This window comes from Pinus tabuliformis, chromosome 5_1 (assembly GCF_031772625.1).
Source record: "Pinus tabuliformis cultivar Carrire ecotype Pingquan chromosome 5_1, CPIR1, whole genome shotgun sequence".
In the NCBI taxonomy this organism is placed as follows: Eukaryota; Viridiplantae; Streptophyta; class Pinopsida; order Pinales; family Pinaceae; genus Pinus; species Pinus tabuliformis.
In genome coordinates this window covers 124,301,630-124,327,232 of record NC_142305.1, presented here as the reverse complement: position 1 = coordinate 124,327,232, position 25,603 = coordinate 124,301,630, and the positions used below count along the sequence as shown (strand labels likewise).

Below are 25,603 nucleotides of genomic sequence, written 5' to 3'. Positions count from 1 at the left end.
CAACTAAATCTTATATGGCAAAACAAGCCAAATCAGTCAAAATCCCTTATTATGATTCAGAACTTACATAATTATTGGTTTATTTAACAATCAGAACCTAAATAAAAGGATCGAACTAACTAATCCTATCTAATCTGCATGATATTCTCCTCGAGAATCTTCACTACATCTAACTACTTGAATTTATTACATGATAATCTAAATCCTAGATTCTAGTTTTAATCGTATCTAGAAAGTTTTGTAAATTGACAACTAAAGGACCCCACTCCTTTGCTTGTAAACTTTTCTTGTATTTTTGGAATAATACGAAGCCTTTTGTCTTCAAGCCTCATGCTCCTGCATCTGAATCCTGAGGAAAAAATTCTTCATGGGATCCTGTCCATGAGCTCTTCTACAAAACTGCCCAATTTCTGTAACATGGCATCTATCTTTTTTCCACTGGAAAAATCGTCATCTTTCATTAAACTTGAAAAATTACATATTGTAGATGCACGATGCATATACTATGTGTTTGGCAGCCTCTGAGGGCTCGATAGAAGATCAAAAAATAACAGCCTAAATACCAGAAACATCACACAGGGTGTTCATTCAGTCCTTCTATTTTATGCACATATTTGCCATGCAGGGCCATGTAAATATTTTCTGTCCAATATATACATAAAGTTGTACAAAAATTCAAAAAATGTCAGAATATTCAGTTCAAGGGCTATCCGCCTTGTAGTAATGTGGGTCTATGTAAGGTCGATGGTAGTATTGGTATGCATTTGACCCACGCTGCCCCTAGATCAACCACTTTCCTCGGGGAAGAGACGTGGCCGCCTTGGATAGTTCGTCAGCACCGCTGTTATGTTCACTGTAGATATGATTGCAAGTGATATCATTAAATTGAGCCTTAAAGATATTTATTTCATCCAAAATATTACTAAGTGTGTGCGTGTGGCAAACAGTAATATTATTGAACTAGTCTATAATGATCTTCGAATCTCCATATATATGAATGCTCATGCAGTTATGTCCCAATGAAAAGTGCATGAGATGACGAAGTGAAATGAGTTCAGCAAAATTGTTTGAGCCCATCCCCAGACCCATCCGGACTTTATAGTAATGATGTTCATTAATGAATAGGATGAAACCCCCTCCACATCCCTGCTGTTGAGCAGCGCCATCAAAATATGCCCAAGGGGTATTTTTATTGATATGCGGAGGGTCGTGAGGCCTTCGGTTTCGAGGTTGGGGAGGCTCAGGCATCTCGTTGTAAGCCGATATAATTAGTGTTGTAGTATGCGGCCAGCTCACAGGTTTGCAATCAAAAATGTTCCGGTTACGTGCCAACCAGAGATACCAACTGATGATTAATGGGAGGCTCTGTAATTTTGATCCTTTATGCTGGTTATACCAACTTTCCCAAGCTCTGTTTAAATCCTTGCCATCCCATGAGCCCGTGAAGCGAATAGTAATGGAGATGTTATGCCACAGGTCCATCAGGGCTGTACACTTCAGAAACAGGTGTGAAGTCGATTCTGCTGCATTTTTGCATAGTGTACACCAGGTAGGTCCATGGATAGCTCGGTGCATGAGATTTTCACCAGTGGGGACTTTGTCTTTTAGTATGCACCAAAAGAAAAGTTTGATCCGAGGAGGCGCAGTGAGTTTCCAAATTGCCTTCCACCAAAAAGTAATCAAATCCGGGACTTTGTGTGATATCAGCGCTAGATAGCCCGATTTTGGAGTGTACAAACCGCTGTCAGATTGGTGCCATATGAGTTCATCTGGTCCCTCTTTGATTCTAATGTGCGATTCTGAAAGCGCAGTAATATAATCATTCCATTCTTGGTGCCAGCATTGTGGCAGATTAATCTGATGAGCGGATTTCCATCGTTGTGCAAAGATGGTAGAATTATGAGGATCCGCAATGTTAGCTAGGACCTTAATCTCAAGGGAGTGTAGATGCTGTATGAGGTTCCTGGATAACAGATGTCTGCCACCACTCCCATTCCATGGGTCTAATCCGATGCGAGCCAATGAGCCATCGTTTATTCGCCAAACCAAATTTTCCCTAATGAGAGGCAGTGAGTGAAGAAGTGCCTTCCAGACAGATGAAATGCTAGTTTTGGGCCAATTGGGAAGCCGAATCCATTCCATGATATTCAGAGGCCAAATGTATTTGTAATATGAGATGCTGGTCCATAGGTTCTGTCCCGTGAGCAAAGTCCACCCCATTTTAGCTGCTAGAGCCTGTGCGAATGAAGGCAGGTCTTTTAGTCCCCAGCCTCCCCATTTTTTGGGCAGCGCTATCTTGTTCCAGCCCACCCATGCAAAAATTCGCTTGTCCTGGTTCCCATTCCATAGGTATCTGTTACAGATTTGGTGTAGCCTGGCCAAGATGCTTCTAGGAATCCAAGCGAGAGCCATCCAATAGACAGGCGTAGCCTCAAGAACAGATTTTACCAGTACAAGTCTACCAGCTCTGGACAAGTATCGGTGACTCCATAAGTTAAGCCTTTTCTCCAATTTTGTGACGAGCCAAATCCAGTCAGCAATTTTCTGGCTGACAGGTTTTATCCAGAACCCCAGGTATTTTAGACCCCGATCTAGTGGATTGATACCATATGGAAACAGACGGAGAGCATATTGAGACTCATGGATGGAGGTTTGAGTGAAAGTGATGGTCGATTTTGAGTGGTTTGCTAACATCCTAGTAGCAGAAGAGAAAAGGGAGAGGATCTTTGAGAAGGAGCGGGAATCCCTGATACTTCCATCAAGAAAAATAATGACATCATCCACAAATAGTAGATGGGTAAGAAAACAGTCATCAGATATCTTGAGACCACAAAAATCACCATCTCTCTTAGCTGAAGCAATCAATCGACTGAGACCATCCATGACAATCAAAAATAGAAGAGGAGACAGGGGGCATCCCTGTCTAAGACCTCTTTCAGAGTGGAAAAAATGAGATGCAGACCCATTTATAAGAACACTGAAAGTAGGGGTGGTGATGCAGGCCATGATCCAGGTGATGAAATTGAGGGGGAAGCCCAGATGGATAAGGAGCATCTTAATGTAAAGCCAACTGACATGATCAAAAGCCTTTGCCAAATTGATCTTTAGGGTGATGGCCTTTTGGTGTCTGGTCCAGATAGTATGTAAGGCTTCTTGGGCTGAGCCGATAGCTTCATGAATCTGACGGTGTTCTAGGAAGGCAAATTGTTGAGGGGCAATGTGACGGGACAGGATAGGGTGTAGGCGATTTGCAATGATCTTGGAGATTATCTTATAGAGACAATTGCACAGAGAAATGGATCTGTAATCATTGAGCATGGCATCTATCACCCAGGTAGCTTCAGCAATTGGTTGATCTTTCTACTTGACCAAATACTGAAAATACTCCTGTCCCCTTGTCTTCTTCAACAATTTCTTGTCCAAAATCCTCTCTAGCTGCAATTCCTTTGTTGTAGGTAACTGTTTTACCCAATCAATTTCTTGTTTCTCTTGGTCTTCTATTGTGTCATCTGCATTTTCACCTTCATACCTGTACAAATCAGCAACATTGAAAATTGGAGATATTCCAATATCAGGGGGTAATTCAATTTCATATGCATTTGCAGAAAATTTCCTCAATACTCTGCATGGTCCAATTTTCTTGAACTTTAACTTGTTATACTCTCTTTTTGGAAATATTTCCTTCCTCAGGTGTGCTAAACCAAATCTCTAACTTCAAAGTTAATTTCTCTCCTTCTCAAGTCTGCTCTGCTCTTGTACTTTATGTTGTTGTCCTATAACTGTTGTTTTACCTGTTCATGTATTGTTTGCATCTCTGAAGCAAAATCTTCCCCTTCAACACTTCTCATCTCAACTTTTCCCAGATTTCTTAATTCAAACACTCCTCTTGGGTGCATTCCATAAACTATATGGAATGGACTCTACCCTGAACTCCTGATAGGAGATTCATTATATGGATATTCAACTTGTGCTAATACTTGATCCCATTGTTTTGGATGTTTACCTGTAAGACTTCTCAGAAGATTACCCAAGCTTCTATTTACAACTTCAGTCTGTCCATCCGTTTGAGGATGATAAGCAGAAATGAAACTCAATTTAGTTCCAAGCTTCTTCCACAATGTCCTCCAAAAATGTCCAACAAATTTGGAGTCTCTGTCAGAAAAAATACTCTTAGGTAACCCATGCAATCTTACAATCTCTTTAAAAAACAGATTAGCAATGTCAGTAGCATCACTGGTTTTATAACATGGAATAAAATGTGCCATTTTTGAAAATCTGTCAACTACAACATAAATCGAATCATTTCCTCTTTGAGTCTTTGGTAAGCCCAAAACAAAAACCATACTTACCATATCCCAAGGTCTATCTGGGATAGGTAATGGAACATACAACCTTGTGTTTTGGCTTCTTCCTTTTGCATACTGACATACTTTACAATTTTTCACATACTTTTCCACTTCATTCCTCATCTCCAGCCAAAAATAAAACTTGTTCAACTGCTCATAAGTCTTGTCTACACCAAAATGTCCTGCAAGTCCACCACTATGTTTTTCCCTAATTAAATTTTCCCTCATAGAACAATATGGTATGCACAATTGATTTCTTTTAAAAAATAACCCATCTTGCAAGAAATAATCAAGCCACTTACTTCTGTCTAACAAAACAAGATTTTTACATGCTTCAAATGCCTCTTTAAAATCTAAGTCTTTTTCATACAATTCCTTAAGAAAATAAAAACCCAACACTCGAATTTGACTTTCTTGAAGTAGTATGTTTCTTCTACTTAAGGCATATGTTACTTTATTTGATTGGACATTTAAATGCTTCAAGACAAAATTAAAAACTTGAAGATACTCTACCCATTTGGCATGTTTCTGATTAAGCTTTGTCTATTGCATAATGTACTGCAATGCATGGTTGTCTGAATAAAGTATAAACTCTTTAGACAGCAGGTAATGTCTCCACTTCTTCAATGACTGCACAACTGCATAAAATTCCTTGTCATAAGAAGAATATTTCTTCTTTGATTCATTCAATTTCTCACTAAAATAAGCTACATGTCTGTCCTCCTAACTTAAAACACCTCCAATGGCTTCTCCACTAGCATCACATTTCACTTGGAAAGGTTTATTAAAATCAGGCAAAATCAAAATAGGTTTTTGAGTGATCTTCCTTTTCAATAGCTGAAAGTTCCTTTTTGCTTCAGCAATCCATTTAAATGATTGTCTATCTTTCTTTATAGTGTCGATAATAGAAGCATTGACCTTACTAAAGCTCCTTATGAAATTTCTATAAAAACTAGCAAGACCATGAAAACTTCTTACCTCAAAAACACTTTTTGGCAAAGGCCACTCTATGATTGCCTTGATCTTCTCTGGATCCATCTTTAGTCCATCAACAAAAACGAAAAAACCCAAATACACCAATTCGTCCTTCATGAATGAACACTTCTTTAAATTTAGTAGTAACTTCTCTTGTTGCAACCTTTGTAAGACATAATTCAGATGTCTCATGTGTTCCTCCTTAGACCTACTATAAACTAATATATCGTCTAGATATACTATTACAAATTTACCAATAAATTCCTTCAAAACTTCATTCATAAGCCTCATGAACGTACTAGGTTCATTTGACAACTCAAAAGGCATTACCATCCATTCATACAATCCTTCATTTGTTTTAAAAGAAGTTTTCCATTCATCCCCTTCTCTAATCCTTATTTGAAGATACCCATTCTTTAAATCTAGCTTTGTAAAATATCTTGCTCCACTCAAACAATCCATCAAATCTTCAATTCTAGGTAAAGGAAATCTGTACCTGATGGTTATTTTATTGATTGCTCTTGAACCAATGCACATTCTCCAACCTCCATCTTTCTTTGGGCTCAACACTGTTGGCATTGTACAGGGACTCAAGCTCTCTCTAATCAGTCCTTTATCTAATAGTTCCTGAACCTGTTTTCTGATTTCTTCATTCTCTGTGGGAGTCATCCTGTAAGCTGCTTTATTTGGTAGATTTTCTCCTGGAATCAAATCTATATGATGACTGATTTTTCTAGTGGGTGGTAACTCATTACGCAAGTCATCTACAATGATATCACAATAACTGTCCAGCATCTCTTGAATTTCAATTGGTAAATCATAAACTTTTGTGCAAGTAATTATTACCTTGGGTTTGCAAACCAACACAAAACTTACCACATCTTCCTCCATCTGCTATAAGTACTCCTTTCCACTTAGTAAAAGGGTCTTTGCTTCATGTTTCTTCGATGTATCTTCTTCTTCTATTGGCAGCAATGTATGATTGACACCATCTTTGCTAAATTTGTAGGTGTTCTTCTTTCCATCAAGCATAGCTCCTTTGTCATACTGCCATGGTCTACCCAACAATATATGACACACATCGATAGGCATCACATCACACAAAATATTATCTATATACTTGCCCAACTGCAAATCCACTTCACATTGTTCATTTACTAACAACTGATGTCCCTTTTGTAGCCATCACACCTTGTGAGGTGTTGGATGTTTCTTTGTCTTCAATTTCAACTTCTCCACCACTTCTGTAGAGACCAAATTATCAGTGCTGCCACTATCAATTATCATCTGACAACATTTTCCTTGAACCTTGCACACAATCCTGAAGAAAGTCTTTCTTTGTGTTAGTTCAACAACTTCCTTTGCTGGCTTTAGCAATACTTTGTTAACTACCAAAGATTCTCCTCTCTTTGGTACATTTTCTTCTTCTGTCATTGTTTCTTCTTCCTCTTCATTATGTGCAACAATTACATTTCTATGAGGTGTTTCTACATTTTCTGGGCACTCATAAGCTCGGTGTCCCAACTTGTTACATCTGTAACATCTAACTTCTCTTCCTTTGCCTCTGCCTCCTCTTCCTCTGGAAAAACTCCCTCTTCCACTTGCATCACCTCCTATCGGTGTATGCTAACTTGAGTTGTTGCTAGCTCCATCTCCAGGTTCTATAGATCTTCCTCTACCACCTTGTCTTCCCCTTCCTCGAAAAGTACCTCTATTTCTGGCAGACTGCTTCCTCATGAGTTTTTCTTTAGCCTTCAGTACCATCTGATAAGCCTCTTCTACTGTTTTAGGAGACAATACACTTATCTCATCTTGAATGTCCATTCTAAGACCATTCACATATCTGGCAACCTTCTCATCTGTATCTTGGATTTGTCCTGCTCTTATACTCACTTTGTAGAATTCCTCTGTGTATTCCTTTACTGTCATAGACCTCTATCTAAGATTCTGCATCTGTCTAAATAATGTTTGTTGATAGTCACTTGGCAGAAACTTACTTTTTAGTTTTGTCACCATCCTGTTCCAATTATTAATTGGTTGTTTGCCAAGTCTTCTTCTTTCTGCCTGCACTCCATCCCACCAAAGTGCTGCATATCCTTTCAACTTTGTGACAACAAACTTCACCTTCTTTTCATCCTCTGTTTCTTCATAATTGAAGAATTTCTCCATGTCATTAATCTAGTCTATCAGCTCCTCAGGATTTAATCCTCCTGCATAAATTGAAACCTCAGTTCTGGGTCTAGATGTGGATCTCAACACTGACTTAAAGAATCTCATCTCAGGAGTAACTTCTACAGGTTCCTCCTCTTCTGTAGCTTCAGCTTCAGGATCACTAACATCTCCAGCATCTGCATCTCTCCCTGTTTCCATTGCTTCTAATCTAGCTTGCATCTGTTGCATAGCTTCCATCACTTCATCATTTGTAATAGGTCTTCCTCTTCTACCACATCCTCTTCCAACTCTGAAAGCCATGGTGGATTTCTTTCTCTGATCCTTGAGATCTTGTTCAGTGTCTTTAAGCTGCTTTGATACCACAAATGGTGGTCAGGGTGCAGGTGTTAATGACAAACGTTCAAAACCGGAAACAATTTCTTCTAGTTCAAGCTGAATCTCTTCTTGAATTTCCTGTGGAGTATCAGTCATCTACCTCTAAAGTTATCTATTCTTCTAAATTAGCAGAACTGCTTAATTTCCCCCAACAACAATTGCCTTACAAGTCCTTAAAACATCGCAAATCACAATCACAAGTTCCTTAGGGCAAGGTTCATTTACTTATGACCTATGTGATGTGAGATTGATCTAACTGTCAACGGTCTTCAGTGATCCAACAGTCACTGTGACATCGCTCGAAGATCTGCGTGATGATGTCCAGTTATCCAATAGTCACTGTGATATCGCTCAGAGATCTGCGTGATGATTATCCGACCTCATAGACCCAATGAGGTTTATAAGTCCTCAATTTATAAAATTTCGGGTCTGGTACTTAGATTAACGTCCGCTCATTTTTAAGCCCGATATCCATCGGATAACAGTGGCCATTAGATCCTCCGGCTCGCGAGACTTTTATTAACACACGAGTTAACACTAGGCCAACCCCTGCTGTTGACTGATCCGTAAAGCATTGAAAATAAAATCAATGGCTAAGGATGAGTGCGACCCTTCAAGCCCAATCAAGGAACCCGTACACTTTCAAACACTGCAGTTGCTAATACCTGGCGAAAAGTGATTAAATGCGATCACACAATACTCTAATTTTTCAGGGCTAAACTAGAATTTCAATAATACACAGTGATATTACGAAGGGATGCAACACCTCCGGGATTGACCAATATACACAAAAAGACACAGAGATATATTTCCTGCAACTATATCTTATATGGCAAAACAAGCCGAATTAGTCAAAATTCCTTATTATGATTCAGAAGTTACATAAATACTAGTTCATTTAACAACCAGATCCTAAATCAAAGGATCGAACTAACTAATCCTATCTAATCTGCATGATATTCTCCTCAAGAATCTCCTCTAGATCTAACTACTTGAATTTATTACATGATAATCTAAATCATAGATTCTAGTTTAAATCCTATCTAGAAAGCTTTGTAAATTGACAGCTAAAGGACCCCACTCCTTTGCTTGTAAACTTTTTTGTATTTTTGGAATAATACAAAGCCTTTTGTCTTTAAGCCTCATGCTCCTGCATCAAGAGGCCCCATCAAAGAATCCAACTGGGAAAGACTCCCAAATATTACAAGGTGGAGGGATAAGCAAGGCGTTGTGAGATGGGGAAGAGAAAAATTCATGGTGGTAGTTAATAATCTTGCAGTAGGTCTGCCAAATATTAGGCTGCTCATTCTCAAATATAAGAGCATTCCGAGACCACCAAATACACCAGATGATGAAGAAGACAAATGATTTGCGGGAAATATAGTCCATTGTCTAGCTATGGAGACAAGAGACTATGTTAGATCGTTCCCAAGGAGGTGGATCTTCTAACGAGTGTAGAATCTCGATCCAAACTGAAGAAGCAAATGAGTAGTGGATGAAAAGGTGGTTAATGTCCTCTCCGTGTGAGTTGCAAAGGCAACATTGTCCCAGACCGTAGAAACCCCTCTTGATGAGGTTTTCCCCAATGATGATATGATTGTGAACTACCAACCAAGAAAAACATTTAAGCTTAAGGGGAAATTCCATTTCCATACACTAGCGAACCAAGGATGAATCAGATTTGGGCAAGCATGAAGAGTGATGAGGCTGTAAGCTTCTTTTACAATGATCTTATCTAATTGTGTTCCACCAACCCAAATAAGACTGTCTTCAACATTAGAAAGAATGATCCCTGAAAGTTTCAATGTAGTAATGTAAATTGTCCGTTCCATACAAAGGTGGGCAGGAAGAGAGATTTCTACAACGTCTTTCCATTGAGTGTAGAAAGGAGAGGAGAGTTCAATGGCTTAAATATCCTTGATCATGTGATAACCATAATGATGTAAATATGTGATTAGGTCCAGCGATAAAAGGTGTGTACCAGTCATCCCAATAAGTGAGTCAAGTTCGATCTTGGTGGAAGATCTTGAGCCAATGGACCAACAAAAGCTAAGAAAAATACCAATGCTTAGAACTGAGCAGGTTGTGTCAAGAAACATATATTTGTGAGGGAATGGAAGCACCATTTCGAAGCCAGTCATAGCAACATAAATTTTGTAGGTATTTTGCAGTGATGACGTGTTTCCAAAGTCCCTCATGTCACACAACCCTCCATAAAGTCTTAAGTGGAAGAGATGAGTTGAAAGAGGCAGGGTATTTAATGTTCCAACCACCGAGTTTGACAAGTGGTGAAATCAAATCTAGTTTGGCCAAGTGTAATTTTCTAGCAGATTTCAAACCTCCCTAAAGAAACTTGGTCATAATGGAGTTGATTTTCCTAATAACTCCTTTTGGAATTTTGTAGATGTGCATCGAGTAAATCAGTATAATCATGAGGAAATATTTAATGAGGATTAAGCGTCCACCCAATATTATCCACTTATGTGACCAATGGGAAAGTTTTGTTTAAATTTTGATGAGGAGTCAACCCCAATATTTGATATTATAACCCAAAGGCTCCAATTTGAAGCCAAGATATGTGAATCCCCTGTCCAAGTGATTGACAACAACTCCAAAACGATTTGCAATGCATAAAATTGGCCCTGCCTCCGGAGCGTGAGATATGAGTCGAGATTTGGCCTTATTCATAGGAAGCCTAGATCCAGACCCGAAATCATGTAAAATCACAACAATGTGGAGCCATTTATTTGGATTTGATTTCCCCATGGTAGACTAGAATATTTTGTTGAGGTCGTCCATGATGGTGATAAATAAAAGAGGAGATAAGGGGTAGCCCTGTCGGAGGTCACGAGATGCCATAAAAATATCAGTGGGAAGGTCATTAATAATAATGGCAAATGAGGATGATTTGATACAGGTTTGTATCCAACCGATCATGATGGAGCCAAAGCTAATCTTTTGCAATGTCATCTAGAGGAGTTTCCAGTCAATGTAGTCAAAGGCTTTGGGCAAATCGATTTTCATGAGGCAAACATCGAAATATTGGGATTTGATAGAATGGAGACATTCTTGGGCAATAAGAACAATGTCATGTATCTCGCGTTGTTTTAAGAAACCAAAATGGTCTTCTATGATATACATGGATAGGAAGGGTTTGAGCCGATTGGCTAAGGTTTTAGATAAGAGTTTGTAGGTGGTGTTTCACAAAGAAATAGGGAGGAAATTTGAGAAAGGTTCAAGCTTGTCGTGCTTCGGGATCAGTGAGATGAAGGTGGAATTGGTGGTCCAAAAACCTAACCATGGATTTTGGATTCTTCCACCATGTTAGTAAGCTCATCGATCATAATGTCTTGGAAGTGTAGGAATAGCTATAAGGTCCATCCATCTGGGTCAGATCTTTTTTCTCTTCTCAATTCCTTCAGAACCGATATAACTTCCTCCTTACTGATCGAGTGTTCCATGTGTTCAAGGGCTTCCTTGTCTGTCGCAGTGGGGTAAAAATTACATTGTTCCAATTGTTTTTTGAAATATATCTCCGTCCTAGCCTGGTAGATTTCATTGAAATGTCTGAATGCCTCCCCTTCAATGTCTTTCTGATCTATAAGCAGGTTGCTAGAGTTTGATTTGATGCTCCAAATATGGTTTTTTTTCCTCCTGCATGTAATCTGATTATGAAATAATTTGTTATTTTTATGTCCATCCTGGATCCACATGATGTGGCTTTTCTGTTGCAATGCTTCAGCCTTTCAGAGCAGTAATTATGATATGCAACCTTCCAACTGTAAAATTTCTATTTTCCAAGTAGCATAAGAGTATTCTGGGTTGTTAGGAACCTCCAACACTTTAATTTTTTCTTCAATATCAATGAGTTCCTACACTAAATCCCTGTTTTTTTTTTTCATGTCCATATTTTAGTGTTTGCTTTAAGCTTACTAAGTTTATGGATAATTATGTCCATATGTCTAGAATTGGGATCCATATCAGTCATGTTCCAGAAAGTTTTAACCTAGTCGGTATAATCTGTCTTTTGAATTTGAATGGTGGACCCTTGTCCAATTGTGATCTCGTCCATTGCAAAAAAATGGGAAATTGATCTGATATATTTGAAGGAATAATGGAGGATGTTAGATCCTTCAGTGTGCTGGCAGTGTATTTGTGGACGATGAAACAATCCAGTCGTTTTGCAATTCCCTCAGTACCAGAGTGGCCATTTTTCCAAGTCAGTCCAAGAGAATGGGGGATGATGTCTCTGAGACGTTTGTCCTTAAAAAATATTTGGAAATGGTCCTCCAATGGACCACGATGACAGTTGTGACCCCATCATTTTTTTGGACTTGTGGTGAAATTAAGGTCCCCTGCCAATATAATGGAACTGGGGTCGAGAGTACCACTCTGTTTTGCCTTATTCTAGAAATCTTTGCAGTGGTCATATTGTTCATAAATATTGATGATGCAGATTTGATCTTTGTTGCCACGTCTACCTCCAATGATAAGGAGTCCCAACGAGGAGTTGTATGCTTTGAAATTGTAGATGTTTGGATTCCACATAGTCACTAGTTTTCCAGATAAACCGGTGGCATTAGAAGTGCAGATGTCCCATTTGGGGCAATTTTTTTACAGATATGCCCAAATTCTCTCCCTGCATGTCATAGTTTCTTGTAGTAGCACAATTCCAGGTTTATGTATGTAAATAATATTATGAAAAGATCGTCTTTTATGTGAAAACATCCAAATATCGGGATTTTATAGAATGGAGACATTCTTAGGCAATAGAAACAACATCATGTATCTAGCATTGTTTTAAGAAACCAAACTGTTCCGCTGTGATATACATGGATATGAAGGGTTTGAGCTGATTGGCTAAGGTTTTGGATACAAGTTTGTAGGTTGAGTTGCGCAAAGAAATAGGGCAGAAATATGAGAAAGATTCAGCCTTGTCATGCTTCGAGATCAATGAGATGAAGGTGGCATTGGTGGCCCCATAAACACAACCATGGATTCTGGATTCTTCCACCATGTCAATAAGCTCATCGATCATAATATGTTGGAAGTGTAGGAATAGCTCTGAGGTCCATCCATCTGGGCCGAGGCTTTTTCCTCTTCCCAATTCCTTCAAAATCGAGATAACTCCCTCCTTAGCGACCAAGTGTTCCATCTGTTCAAGGGCTTCCTTGTTTGTCATAATGGGGTAAAAATCACATTGTTCAAGTTGTTTGTTGAAAGACATCTCGGCCCTAACCTGGTAGATTTCGTTGAAATGCCTGAATGCCTCCCCTTCAATGTGTTTATGATCTATAAGGAGGTTGCCATAGTCTAATTTGATGCTCCAAATATGTTTTTTTTTTTGTTATCGCCTGCATGTAACCTGATTATGAAAGAATTTGTTATTTTTATCTCCATACTAGATCCACATGATGGGGCTTTTCTTTTGCAATGCTTCAGTCTGTCAAAGCAGTAATTTTGATTTGCGGCCTTCCAACTGTAAAATTTATGTTTTCCGAGTAGTAGAGAAGTATTCTGGGTCGTTAGGAACCTTGAGCACTTTCATTTTTTCTTCAATATCAATGAGTTCCTATAGCGAATCCCCTTTTTTTCTTTTATCATTTTTTTCAGTGCCCATATTTTAGTGGCTGCTTTAAGCTTACTGAGTTTATGTATAATTATGTCCATATGTCTAGAATTGGGGTCCAGATCAGTCATGTTCCAGACAATTTTAACCAGGTCAGTATAATTCGTCTCTTTAAGCCAAAAATGGTTGAATTTGAATGGTGGAGCCTTGTCCATGTGTGATCTCGTCCACTGCAACAAAATGGGAAAATGACCTGATACCTTTGAAGTAATAATGGAGGATGTTAGATCCTTCAGTCTACTGGCAGTGTATTCGTGGACAATGAAACGATGCAGTCATTTTTCAATGCCCTCAGTACTGGAGCGACCATTTTGCCAAGTCGGTCCAAGAGGATGGGGGATGATGTCCCTGAGACGTTTGTCCTCAAAAAAGATTTGCAAATGGTTCTCTAATGGATTAGGACGACAATTGTGACCCCATCGTTCTGTTGGACATGTGGTGAAATTAAGGTCCCCTGCCAGTATAATAGAACTGAGGTCGAGAAGACCACTTTGTTCTACCTTATTCCAGAAATCTTTGCGGCAATCATATGGTGCATAAATATTGATGATGTGGATTTGATCTTTGTTGCCACGTCTACCTCCAATGATAATAAGTCCCGCCGAGGAGTTGTATGCTTTGAAATTGTAGATGTCTGGATTCCACATAGTCGCTAGTCTGCTAAATAAACCAGTGGTGTGAGAAGTGCAGATGTGCCATTTGGGGCAATTTTTTGACAGATATGCCCAAGTTTTCTCCCTGCAAGTCATAGTTTCTTGTAGTAACACAATTCTAAATTTATGTATGTTAATAATATTCCAAAAAACTCATCTTTTAGGGCTGGATCCCAGACCCACACTTAGGGATAATATTGTCATTAAGGGAGGTCTAAGTATTGAAGATTTACGCATATAATTTGTGTGTGTTTAAAGGAAGAATTACAAATAGAAAAAGTTTCATAATGATACACGAAGAACTTATTGAAATTTTAGACAAACTTAATGGTATTTTTCGCATAGGTTAAAGATGAATGACGTAATATTAGTGAAGTCTATGCTCATGAAACAGGGAAATCTTCTCTCATGAAACACATGGATTCGAATACCAAAAGTCAATAGGATGTGAGTGGTGGCAGGGCAAGCCATTATCCCAAAAAAGGCCCTACTGAAATAGATACTCTGTATCTGCCTGATCCACTGATATGTATTTGTACGGGCCTTCACGCCTAACCGCCATAGTTTGTATCTGATCTGCAGGCCTTGAGCTTATCTGTTTTCCAGTTCCAGATTTACTGTATTTCTCGCATCTTTTATAGGTCTCGCCGCTTTCTTTTATTTCATCAATAACCGTAGAACTAGGGCTTTACAAGGAATCCCGCCCGGCACCTTTGGATGGCCTGTGATTGGCGAGACATTAGAATTTCTAGGATGCCAGAGGACGGGAAGTCCCCAGGATTTCTTTAAAAGTCGAACACAGAAGTATGGAAACGTGTTCACCACTTCCCTTATTGGCCACCCAACTGTGGTACTTTGCAGCCCCAAAGGCAACCGCTTCTTGTTCTCCAACGAGAACAAACTGGTGGTCAATTCATGGCCCACCTCTGTGGGAAATCTCTTCCGCGATTCTTTAATTACAGCAGTTGGAGACGATGCAAAGAGATTGAGGAGAATCCTGATGACGTTCCTGAGGCCGGAAGCCCTTCAGAAATTTGTAGGGCGAGTGGATTCAATGACCAAAGATCACCTGGCCGAGTACTGGATCGGTAAAGATGAGGTGACAGCTTTACCTTTATTCAAACGTTACACTTTCTCTCTCGCTTGTGATTTGTTTGCCACCATAAACAATCCTGACGAACAAGCCAAGCTTTGGCAACATTTTAGGGTTCTTGTGAAAGGAGTACTGCAGATTCCCATAGATCTACCCGGTACGCGATATAACAAAGCCAAGCACGCAGCTAATGCCATTCGCCAACAACTCAATTGCATTCTTAATGAGAGGAGAATTGCATTAGAGGTGGGAAAGGCTTCTCCAGAGCAAGATCTGTTGTCGTTCCTGATCTCTAATGTTGACGAGCACGGTGAGTCTCTCACGGACAACGAGATTAAGGACAGTATCCTCGATCTATTATATGCAGCTCATGACACCAGCAGTTCTACATTGACAGCGCTGCTTAAATTTTTGGCGGAGAACCCTCAGTGCTATGATGAAGTGCTAAGAGGTACGCCCAATCATTCAATTATCCTCTAGTATTAGAATTCGAGATCGATATATTGTAGCATCTATTCTGTTTTCTGGCAGGAGACCTCTCTAATCTGGGTGTGAAGTGCTTATTTAGGGGAGTTATGTTAGGGAATAAGTAGGGGGGGATTCTTGGGATATTTATCGACGAACCCTTGTTATGTTGAAAAACTAGATGGGTATCTCTGATAATGTCCGAATTCGGGTACCCGGCACGATGAAGGGAAATTAGCTTCTCTGGGTGCAAAATTAAGTTTTTTTCCGTTTTTAAAAGCAGTTACATCATTTGGTAGCCAATTTACAGACCGTTTAGGAGATGCACTTTTCTTAAACTAATAAGTTTAATTTGATATTTGCAGAGCAACTGGATATAGCAGGTTCAAAGGAGGCAGGGCAAGTTCTAGAATGGGAGGACCTCCAAAGGATGAAGTACTCGTGGAGAGTTGCTCAGGAAACGCTTAGACTGTGCCCTGCTTTTCAAGGAAGTTTTCGCAAGGCTATCAAAGACTTCAAATATGAGGGATTCACAATCCCTAAAGGATGGAAGGTGAGCCTCTGCCTGAAATACTTGTTTCAGATTTTTACTGAGATTACAACATAACACAATTATTGAGTGTCATGTGCAGATGTATTGGACTGTCAACTCGACCCACAAGAATTCCGAGTATTTCAGCAACCCAGAGAAATTCGATCCATCAAGATTCGAGGGAGCAGGGCCTCCTCCGTACACGTTTGTCCCATTTGGAGGTGGGCCGCGAATGTGCCCTGGTAATGAGTTTGCTCGAATGGAAATACTTGTTTTTCTCCATAATATTGTGAAGAATTTCAAGTGGAATCTAGTGAATTCTGGTGAGAAGGTAATTGTGGACCCTGTTCCTGCCCCTGTCAATGGACTGCCCATAAAACTTGTTCCGCACGGATAGGTGAGGGCTTCCTTTGTCCATCATAGCTTTAATTTTGTAGTCTCTTTTATTCCATAGCAATCATCCATTTTATTGCTCTCTGTAGAAGACTATCACATTAATGTTGTCAGATTAGCAATATGCAGAGTTGAAATCTGACATATAAATGGTGGTACTTCATTGTTTCAGATATTATGGCTATCTTGTGAACTTAAATTATATTAACGAAATATATATAAAAAGTTTATTCAACATTTTAATTTATAATTTTATATTTACATATTTTTATTATGATTTATTTAGTCATATTTTTTATTTTTATATATTAATGAAATATAAATATGATTGCTCAATTTTATATTTACATATTTTTATTATGATTTATTTAGTCATATTTTTTATTATAATAGGGTAATGAAATATAAATATCGTTTAAGTTATTATTGATTCTATATTTCATATATATAATTATCATTCATATCATTTTTTAATAGATTTATTTTGGATATTTAGGAAAAATGATTTTTATCTTCGAAATAAACATAAAACAATTATGATCATTACTTACAAATTAGGTTTTTATAACTTTTGTTGTATGAATATTAGAATAACTTTTTCCCGTACATATAAATTATGCTTTTAAATTTTCTCCGAAGTAGTACTTGATATAAATTTATAATATTAATTATATAAATATATTGTTGTAAGATTTTTTGGAATATATATATATATTTGAATATTTTATAATTATAATATTATATAAAGGTTATTTGTGTTTTTAAAGTTTTTTATTATAAATATTATGCGTATGTTTTAGATTTAATAATATTTTTTTCGTTGCTACTATTTATTTAAGATTTAATAATAAAGAATATTTTTTTGTTGTCACTATTTAATGACTGGTTGTGCTTAAATTTGTTTTTAGTTATTTTCATTTTATAAATGAGGATTTGTCATTATTTTCATTCTTAAGATTTGAAATTATGTTGCAATATTTGTAATTTAAATATGAAATGATAACTAATATTAACATTAAAAGATTATATAAAATTTATTTTCATAAGTAATTATTAAAAAAAAAAATATGTTTACAAACTTCCATGTTTATCTTCCATTATTGTATGTATTACCTTTTTTTTATAACTTTTGGTATTAATATTATCATTCATACACACACACACACACACATATATATATATATTGGCTGTGGTTCACGGACACCTTGGTCAACAGGGGGGCGCTACGTCCACGGAAAAATCTGGGTTGATCGACCTCGAAGGGAATCTAGCCCCACGGCCCACTAGCAAGGCCTAACCCCAAGGGCTTCGGGCAGAATGGACCCTGTGACCTCCCGAATAGCGAGGCACTAATTTTGACCAACTGAGCTAACCCTTGGGGCTCATATATATATATATATATATATATATATATATATATATATGATTTTATCAAGAGAATCTGTGGACATGATGCTTGTCACAGAGGAGACTTGACTACACTGAAGGAATTTTCTTAAGAGGCTCTCTCTCCACATGTCTTTTATGGTATGTACTATGTACAATAGGATTCAAGGTAAAAAGGAGGCATCTCTAGCTCCAATATCTCCATATGTATCTGTCCACAACCATTTTTAGGATTGCCTCCACCACCATTAAAGATAGGCGCTCCTCCTTACCTTCTTGAAAAAATAAAAATGCCATAAATACCTTTAACCATGCACTAAAAAGAAGAGTGAACACCACCTCTGATAGTTCATGGGAATACATGGAAAAGCTTCAACAACATGTTCTCATTGTCTATCTAGAAGCTCACAATCAATTCACATACAATCCTTCCTTCACTCCTTTCCCATTTGAAACATGTTAAACATCACCCAAATTTTTATTATGAAACATGAAGGAACCCCAATCAACCCCAATAATGAATTTCAAATTTTAGGGTTCATAGGATTTGTGGATAATTATACATAGCTTGAATAGGAAACCTTATCGTTGATAAACAATTGGTTGGATTCTACAATTGATGCCGTGTCTAGGGTTTACAAGAGGCTTAAGTCACTTAATGTTATAGATTGTAGGGATTTGTGTGATGATATTTCGGAATCTCTTAAATATCACAAAAATATCCAATGGTTTATCTTGAAGGATGTTTTTATATTCAAAGCATTTGGGTTGTAAAAAATAGATATTAATTGTCTAACGATTTTGATGTTCTCATTGAGTTGATGATTGCATTAGCAATACCTCAGCCCACAAGTTCCTAGCTACCCAATGTTTGCATCTATTGGAATTGTATTTATAATCCCTTTATTCCTTGTCATGTCCTACTTTCTCACTTGAAATGGTATTGGGTTTTGGCTAAATTTAATCTACGTCGATACCATATTTTGAGAAAATTCAAGTGAGAAAATGTATTGGAGTGCCTATTTTTTGGTGATGATATCATTTTATCCATTGGCATATTAGTATCTCTAGGTGTATTTAGATTAAAAAAATGAGGAAACACAATTAAAGCATAGACTAGAATTAGAGGATCTTTGGATCTAATTCTGATGTTCACTAATAGACATCTTCCATGGATTTTATCTTTGTAGGTCGCTTTTGTTGGTGGTGTCATTATGTTTGGTAGGTCTTGTTGGCGTGAGGGGGAAATTACCGAGGGTTTAGATGTTTTCCAACAAAACCCCCATAGATACTGGCATTGTCAAAACCTACAGGTAGATGAGGTCTCACCCAAGGTATGTTAATCGATTTGTAGAACCATAAAAGGGTATGCAAGGAGAAATGGAATATGATATTTCTATATATCAAAGAATCCCGACCCAACTTAGCATAGTTACCATGCATCGTAGACATTTCCATAGAAAAAATACATTTATAAATCTTACTATGTACATGACTCCCCAGAATTATAACAAACATGGGTTGCACATGATATATGGTTTAGGCAAAAAAAAATATTACTTGATAGACCTTCATTGTATAGGAAAAAAACTAACTACAACATAACAGTAACAAAGGGACATGGTTTATTTATTATGTAGTAACACAATTATTTGATGCAGATTCAATAATTACACATATAGTAACTAAGAGTTTTTTATAGAGTCCATTCCATTCATAAAATCCACCATCGACACATAACATTTAAACTTCAAGATCATAGATCTAGGACAAAACTCCTCGAGAGCTCATATCATATTAACTAGTAAACAAACAAATATACATCAGTTCGAGGTGCCTCACCACAAAGAATTAGGAAGGTGGTCATTCAAATCATAGTATTGGCCAACGTCAAACAATACAAAGTATATAATATTGACAGAATGGCAACATGTCGAACCTTAAAAGAACTTAACTCCATAGAAACCATCAATAGAACAAGGGTAATATTAGGTAATAGTGACCATATAAAAAAAATAAAGGGGAATAAAATAAAGTACTTGACCACTCAGCAACCAATTGAATAACATCTACCCACGTGAATCATCCAACAATGAAACCGTTGATCATGAGTAGCAATCATTTGTATAGTGTTGGTGTTCCCTATTTAGCCTAGGGAATCTTCTGCAATCTCACCCTGCCAACCCACCTCGGTAATCTATCCTCATATTTGCAAAGACTCGACCATTCATTGCACCATACCTAGTCGACTCACCACCTTAGCCCATATCCAACTAACGTGCATCGTTGGTAGACACCCTGTCGGATGAGGAATATTTCACTTACTGCTTAGTAATCTTAAGGCTTTGTCACACATTTGCATGGTGTCAATACCTTTCTGTGTTCTACCTCCATACTTACGAAAATTTTCAAAAAATTTCCCCTCATCTCTTATTTACTGCAACAAGTCCCAGTTTTATTTTTTTTCATTATACTATATTATTTTTGTCAAATAAACAAATCAATGAATCAATAAAATCTATTTTTTTGGGTTTACAAAACTTTAGATCAATTTTTTAGAGGTGTCTCCCCTGTCTTATAAAAGTCTATCGAAGCAACAACAGAAGAATAAAAAAGGAAAATGTTACCTAACTAGCTTTCGATGCTATATTTGTTTCGATGCTATATTTGTGTGGGTCAATATGTGTTGCAACATTTTCTCTAATCCATCCTTGGTATTTTTTTCTTTATGTTTAGAAAGTTGTTGATTGAGTTACTAGTATCTTTAGAGATATCTACATTATCCAATTTAATGATTTTCACTTAAATTTATTTAATTCAAAATCAATATGGGAGCATCATGCATACTTACATATTAAATTATTTATACAATTTTTTTTAGAATATCTATTTGAGAAGCAACAATCTCTACCATAATCAATAAATCTAAAGAAACAAAGTGTCTTTATATAGTTAATCAATTCTATTATATAACATAAACTTAAAGTAACACTATCAATACATCAACCATTTCATTTTATTTTACTTTTATCTCTTACACTTTATAACCAACAAGGAAAATATGTAAAACAAATTTGTTGAAATATCTAAAATTGAGCCAAGAGGCACATTCTACCACCCAGTATGAGGGGGCGAGGGCAATGTATAATTTTGTCTGTGCTCAATGGGTAATGTATAATTTCGTTTGTGCTCAATGTGGAGTTGACAAGTGTTACTTTAAAAATAAAAATAGTCTCTAATAGAAAAACAATGTTGACTATAATAAAAAAATATAAATGAATATGATATGCATGTTTAGTTAGTTTTCCATGTGAAGTAATATAATTCCCTTTTAAATAATTAGAAGTAAAGTAATTGAAAGTTAAGAAATGAAACCAAAAATATCAATTACTTCCTAATAAGAGGGATATGTGAAATGCATTCATATCTTAATATAAAATTAACATGTGACATTTGAAAATATTCATAATAACAAAAAAAATCAATGTGGGTTATCAATACAATATTTTAATACGAAATAACATTGATGTATACATAAAAATATATTAATAAAAAAAAACAATTTTAATGTACTCAAATAAAATATAAAATGTTATAATGTTATATTAAATATTTTAATGTAAATTATGTATATATATATATATATATATATATATATATTTAAAATATTATGCATACATCATATAAAATAATTGAAAAAAATATTTTTTTATGGTTAAAATGTTTGAAGTATTCTCAATATTTTACAATTTGGTCTTTTTCTAGTTATATATGTATATTTTTTGGAAATCCAACAAAGATTTTTTGAACTTACAACTTTAAGTTATGTACTTTATATAGCATCCAAACACAAAACCTAGATGAAATTTTTTTTCAAAGTTTGCACTCTAAAAGAAGTTTGCAACTAAAAACGTTTGATCCCCCTTAGCTCATCTTAGATCCATGTTGAAGATGGATTTACACTAGTTCTACAGGCTAGTACTAGGAAGATGTGTAATTTTGTCCGTGCTCAACCTCAAGCTAACACGTGTCCCTCTTAAAATAAAAATAAAATATCCTCTAATAGAAGAGCAATGACAGCGGTAATAAAAAATAAAAATGAATATGTTATACATGTTTAGTTTATTAGTTATATTATTAATGTCAAAATTACAATAATATTGGAATATTGTTTTTAATTTTGTATTTATAATTTTTTTAAATAAAAAAATAAAATGAAAATAATAATATTATTTGTGAAAATCCAAATTCATGATAAGAGCGGGGCCATATAAATTAAATGGCTGATAAATATATATATAGACATTAATTCATAATAATCTTCAAAACGCTTACTTAATCATACATTCCAAGTTGCTAATATTAAAAAAACATATTATAAGCCCCAAGGGATAGCTTAGTTGGTCGATTTCGTGTTTCTAAGTGCCTCGCCTATTGGGAGGTCATGGGGAGAAATCTCCTGGACACCCTTGGTGTTAGGCCTTGCTAGTGTCACCGGCGGGTAGATCCCTTCAAGTTGATCTACCTAGATTTTCCCTTGGATGTAGCGACCACTCAGTGTTCATGAACCACCTTGAATTTTTTATTTAGTTATTATAAATTAGAAAAGAATTAATATATAAATTAAAAATATATACATTTTAAAAAGACATCTAACAATACCATGACTTATCAATATCACATGACCAAAAAAATGTAACTCAATTCATATGACACTTGTTGATATCATATTATTTTTAATTAATAAATTAAATTAAAAGGATACAAAATGCATAACTATTTTGGAAATAAATCTTAGCCTTCCATTTGTGTATATTACTATGAATATTCTATAATATCCGATGAAAGTTAAATCTCTACCATCCACTTAATAATTATTGATAATTAAATTAAAATTCAGAATGGTCAATTTTAAAATAATCATACCTATCCACATGAAAATGTAATAACAATAATTCATATTGCATGATTGAAGAATTGAAGGGAAAAAAAATAAGACTTCCTATAATTTATATGCCTTGTAACAAAAGTGTCTTCCATTTCAACCCAAATGGTTTACGTTCACCACATGTCTCTTCCTTTAGTGGCATCTTGGTGTTTTTAGACGGTACATACTACAATCAACACTTCTATGAAATATGTTGAAGAAAATGTAACTAGGTTCGGTCTTCATAAATATGAAATCTACTTTTGAGTCTTGTATTTTGTAAAAGAAAGACAAATTATTATTATTATTATTGAGCTTGGGTTTCTTACCCAAGAAATTTGTTTTATAGGTCAAGCACTAATTGAAAGTGCTTCTAGGGTTGTCCTAGGTCAATAAGTCAAATAGGGACATTGCCATAATATGAAGACCCCATCGGGTATCTTGTAAATTGTAAAAGGAATTATTTTTGTATTTTACCGAGTCTTCCAAGACCAAGTCTCCCTACTAGCCTGTCAAGTCAGCCTAGAAGCTAGAATTCACACCCCTGAAAGACCTAGATATAGGACACAGTTCGATGTCATTTGGACACATTCATTCCTCTTTCTCTCTCATGCGAAGGAAGAAGCAAAAAAGGGCAATGAAGAAGGCAGAAGAAGAAGAATAATTGTTTTGGGTTCCTCTCTCTCTCTCTTTCTCTCCACACGTGTGAAGAAGAGGGTTGAAATTATGCAGCTTTTCACTAGGGTTTCCTTGTGAGGGTTCGATCTGATGAAGAAGGGCTGAAGGAAGGGCCAACAAAGTCCCATTCTAGATCCAAAAGACAAATTAGGTCAAGCGAGACAATTGGAGGAAAAGAAGAAGCAGTTCTAGTCCACATGCAGGGAAAATTTTAAGAACCCCCCCTAACTTTATAAATATAATAAATGGGCGAATCTCCATGGTATATAGGAAAAATGGAAGGCGATTTTATCAATAATATAATATGTATATATAATTTTTTGGCGAATCTCTCACCAGGCATGGCGAATATTTTACTCAATTATAAAATCTTGTAAGATCTTGGCGAGTCTTTCACTAAATAATAAAACTTTGTAATGTCCTAGTGAATCTTAGCATAGGCTACATGCTGGTTTAATTCCCCCATTTAAATAGGCTACATTCCAGGTGAATACCATGGGTCAATACCATGTGCCATTTTGGTGAAAACCATGGTCATTACCATGTGTCATTTTTATTTTTATTAATTCTAATATTAGGGTTAATAATGGTTTTTTGCATGGTATTAATAACAATCTAGTCCATGGTATTTGTCCCATAGTATTTTGGCCATAGGTTTCACCTAAATATAACCCATTTTTTGAGTGTTCGTAAATATAAGGTGACTTATGGAGTAAATATAAAAAATTGTTGGGTCAATACCATGTGCCATTTTGGTGAAAACCATGGTCATTACCATGTGTCATTTTTATTTTTATTAATTCTAATATTAGGGTTAATAATGGTTTTTTGCATGGTATTAATAACAATCTAGTCCATGGTATTTGTCCCATAGTATTTTGGCCATAGGTTTCACCTAAATATAACCCATTTTTTGAGTGTTCGTAAATATAAGGTGACTTATGGAGTAAATATAAAAAATTGTTTTATTTGTTTACCATACCTCTCGTTTATTTATATTTTTATTAATTTACCATACCTCTTTTACAAATATGGTATTTGGCCCATAGGATTCACTTAAATAAAACCTCTTTCTTGAGCCTTCATAAATAGAACGAGGGTTATGGACTAAATATAAAAAGAGGTTTTATTTATTTACGATACGTCTAGTTTATTTATATTTTTATTTATTTACCATACCTTTTGAGTAAGTATAAAAAGACGTTTTATTTATTTACCATACCTCAACTTTACTTATATTTTTATTTGTTTACACCCTTACATGTATATAAGGGGACTTATGGAGTAAACATAAAAAATGTTTTATTTATTTACCATACGTCTCATTTATTTATATTTTTATTAATTTACCATACCTCTTTTATAAATATGGTATTTGGCCCATAGGATTCACTTAAATAAAACCTATTCTTGAAAATGGGCGAATGGAAGGTTGTAAGTCCTAATTTCAAGGGCTAAATTTACCTTTTTTACCCTCTCCCTTAAAATAAGGTGGGCTATTTGAGGTGATTTGTAAAAATGTAATATGATACAAAATATTCGCCCACTAAAAATTTAAAACCCCTTCATTTCGCCAAAGGGCGAACATTCGCCCCTAAAATTATCCTGCCCCTCTTCCACAGCAACAGCAACAACAACAACAACAACAACAGATCGTAAAATGCCAACACTGTGACCGAGTTGGCCATCTGAAAGATCATTGTTTTGATCTTCATCCATGTAAGCACTGTCATAAAACTATCCATTCTTCACACAGATGCTTAAAAAACAAACGTCCTGCAAGAACAAAGATTCATCTTGGATGGATCGCTTCTTGGCAATGGGCATCAACAGCCAAGAAGATATTCCAAACACATGTTAGAACTTGTTCCAGAGTATTGAATAGTCTTGCAGCTGAGTTTTCTCCATCATCTCACCTTGTATCTGTCCATGTGTGTTTAACAGATAAGCCAAAACTACAATTAAAAAAAGTAGTTCCT

General features: G+C 36.1%; 1 protein-coding gene across 1 annotated transcript; it reads left to right on the top strand.

Moving 5' to 3' along the window:
* The first annotated feature begins 14,437 nt into the window (after positions 1–14,437).
* On the top strand, positions 14,438–16,870 carry LOC149163725 (cytochrome P450 716B2-like). The gene is made up of 4 exons (XM_089429242.1): positions 14,438–14,480; positions 14,741–15,694; positions 16,074–16,261; positions 16,341–16,870. Exons 1-4 carry the CDS (start codon positions 14,438–14,440, stop codon positions 16,635–16,637), a joined length of 1,482 nt encoding a protein of 493 aa, XP_089285368.1. The 3' UTR covers positions 16,638–16,870.
* Positions 16,871–25,603: the final 8,733 nt, after the last annotated feature.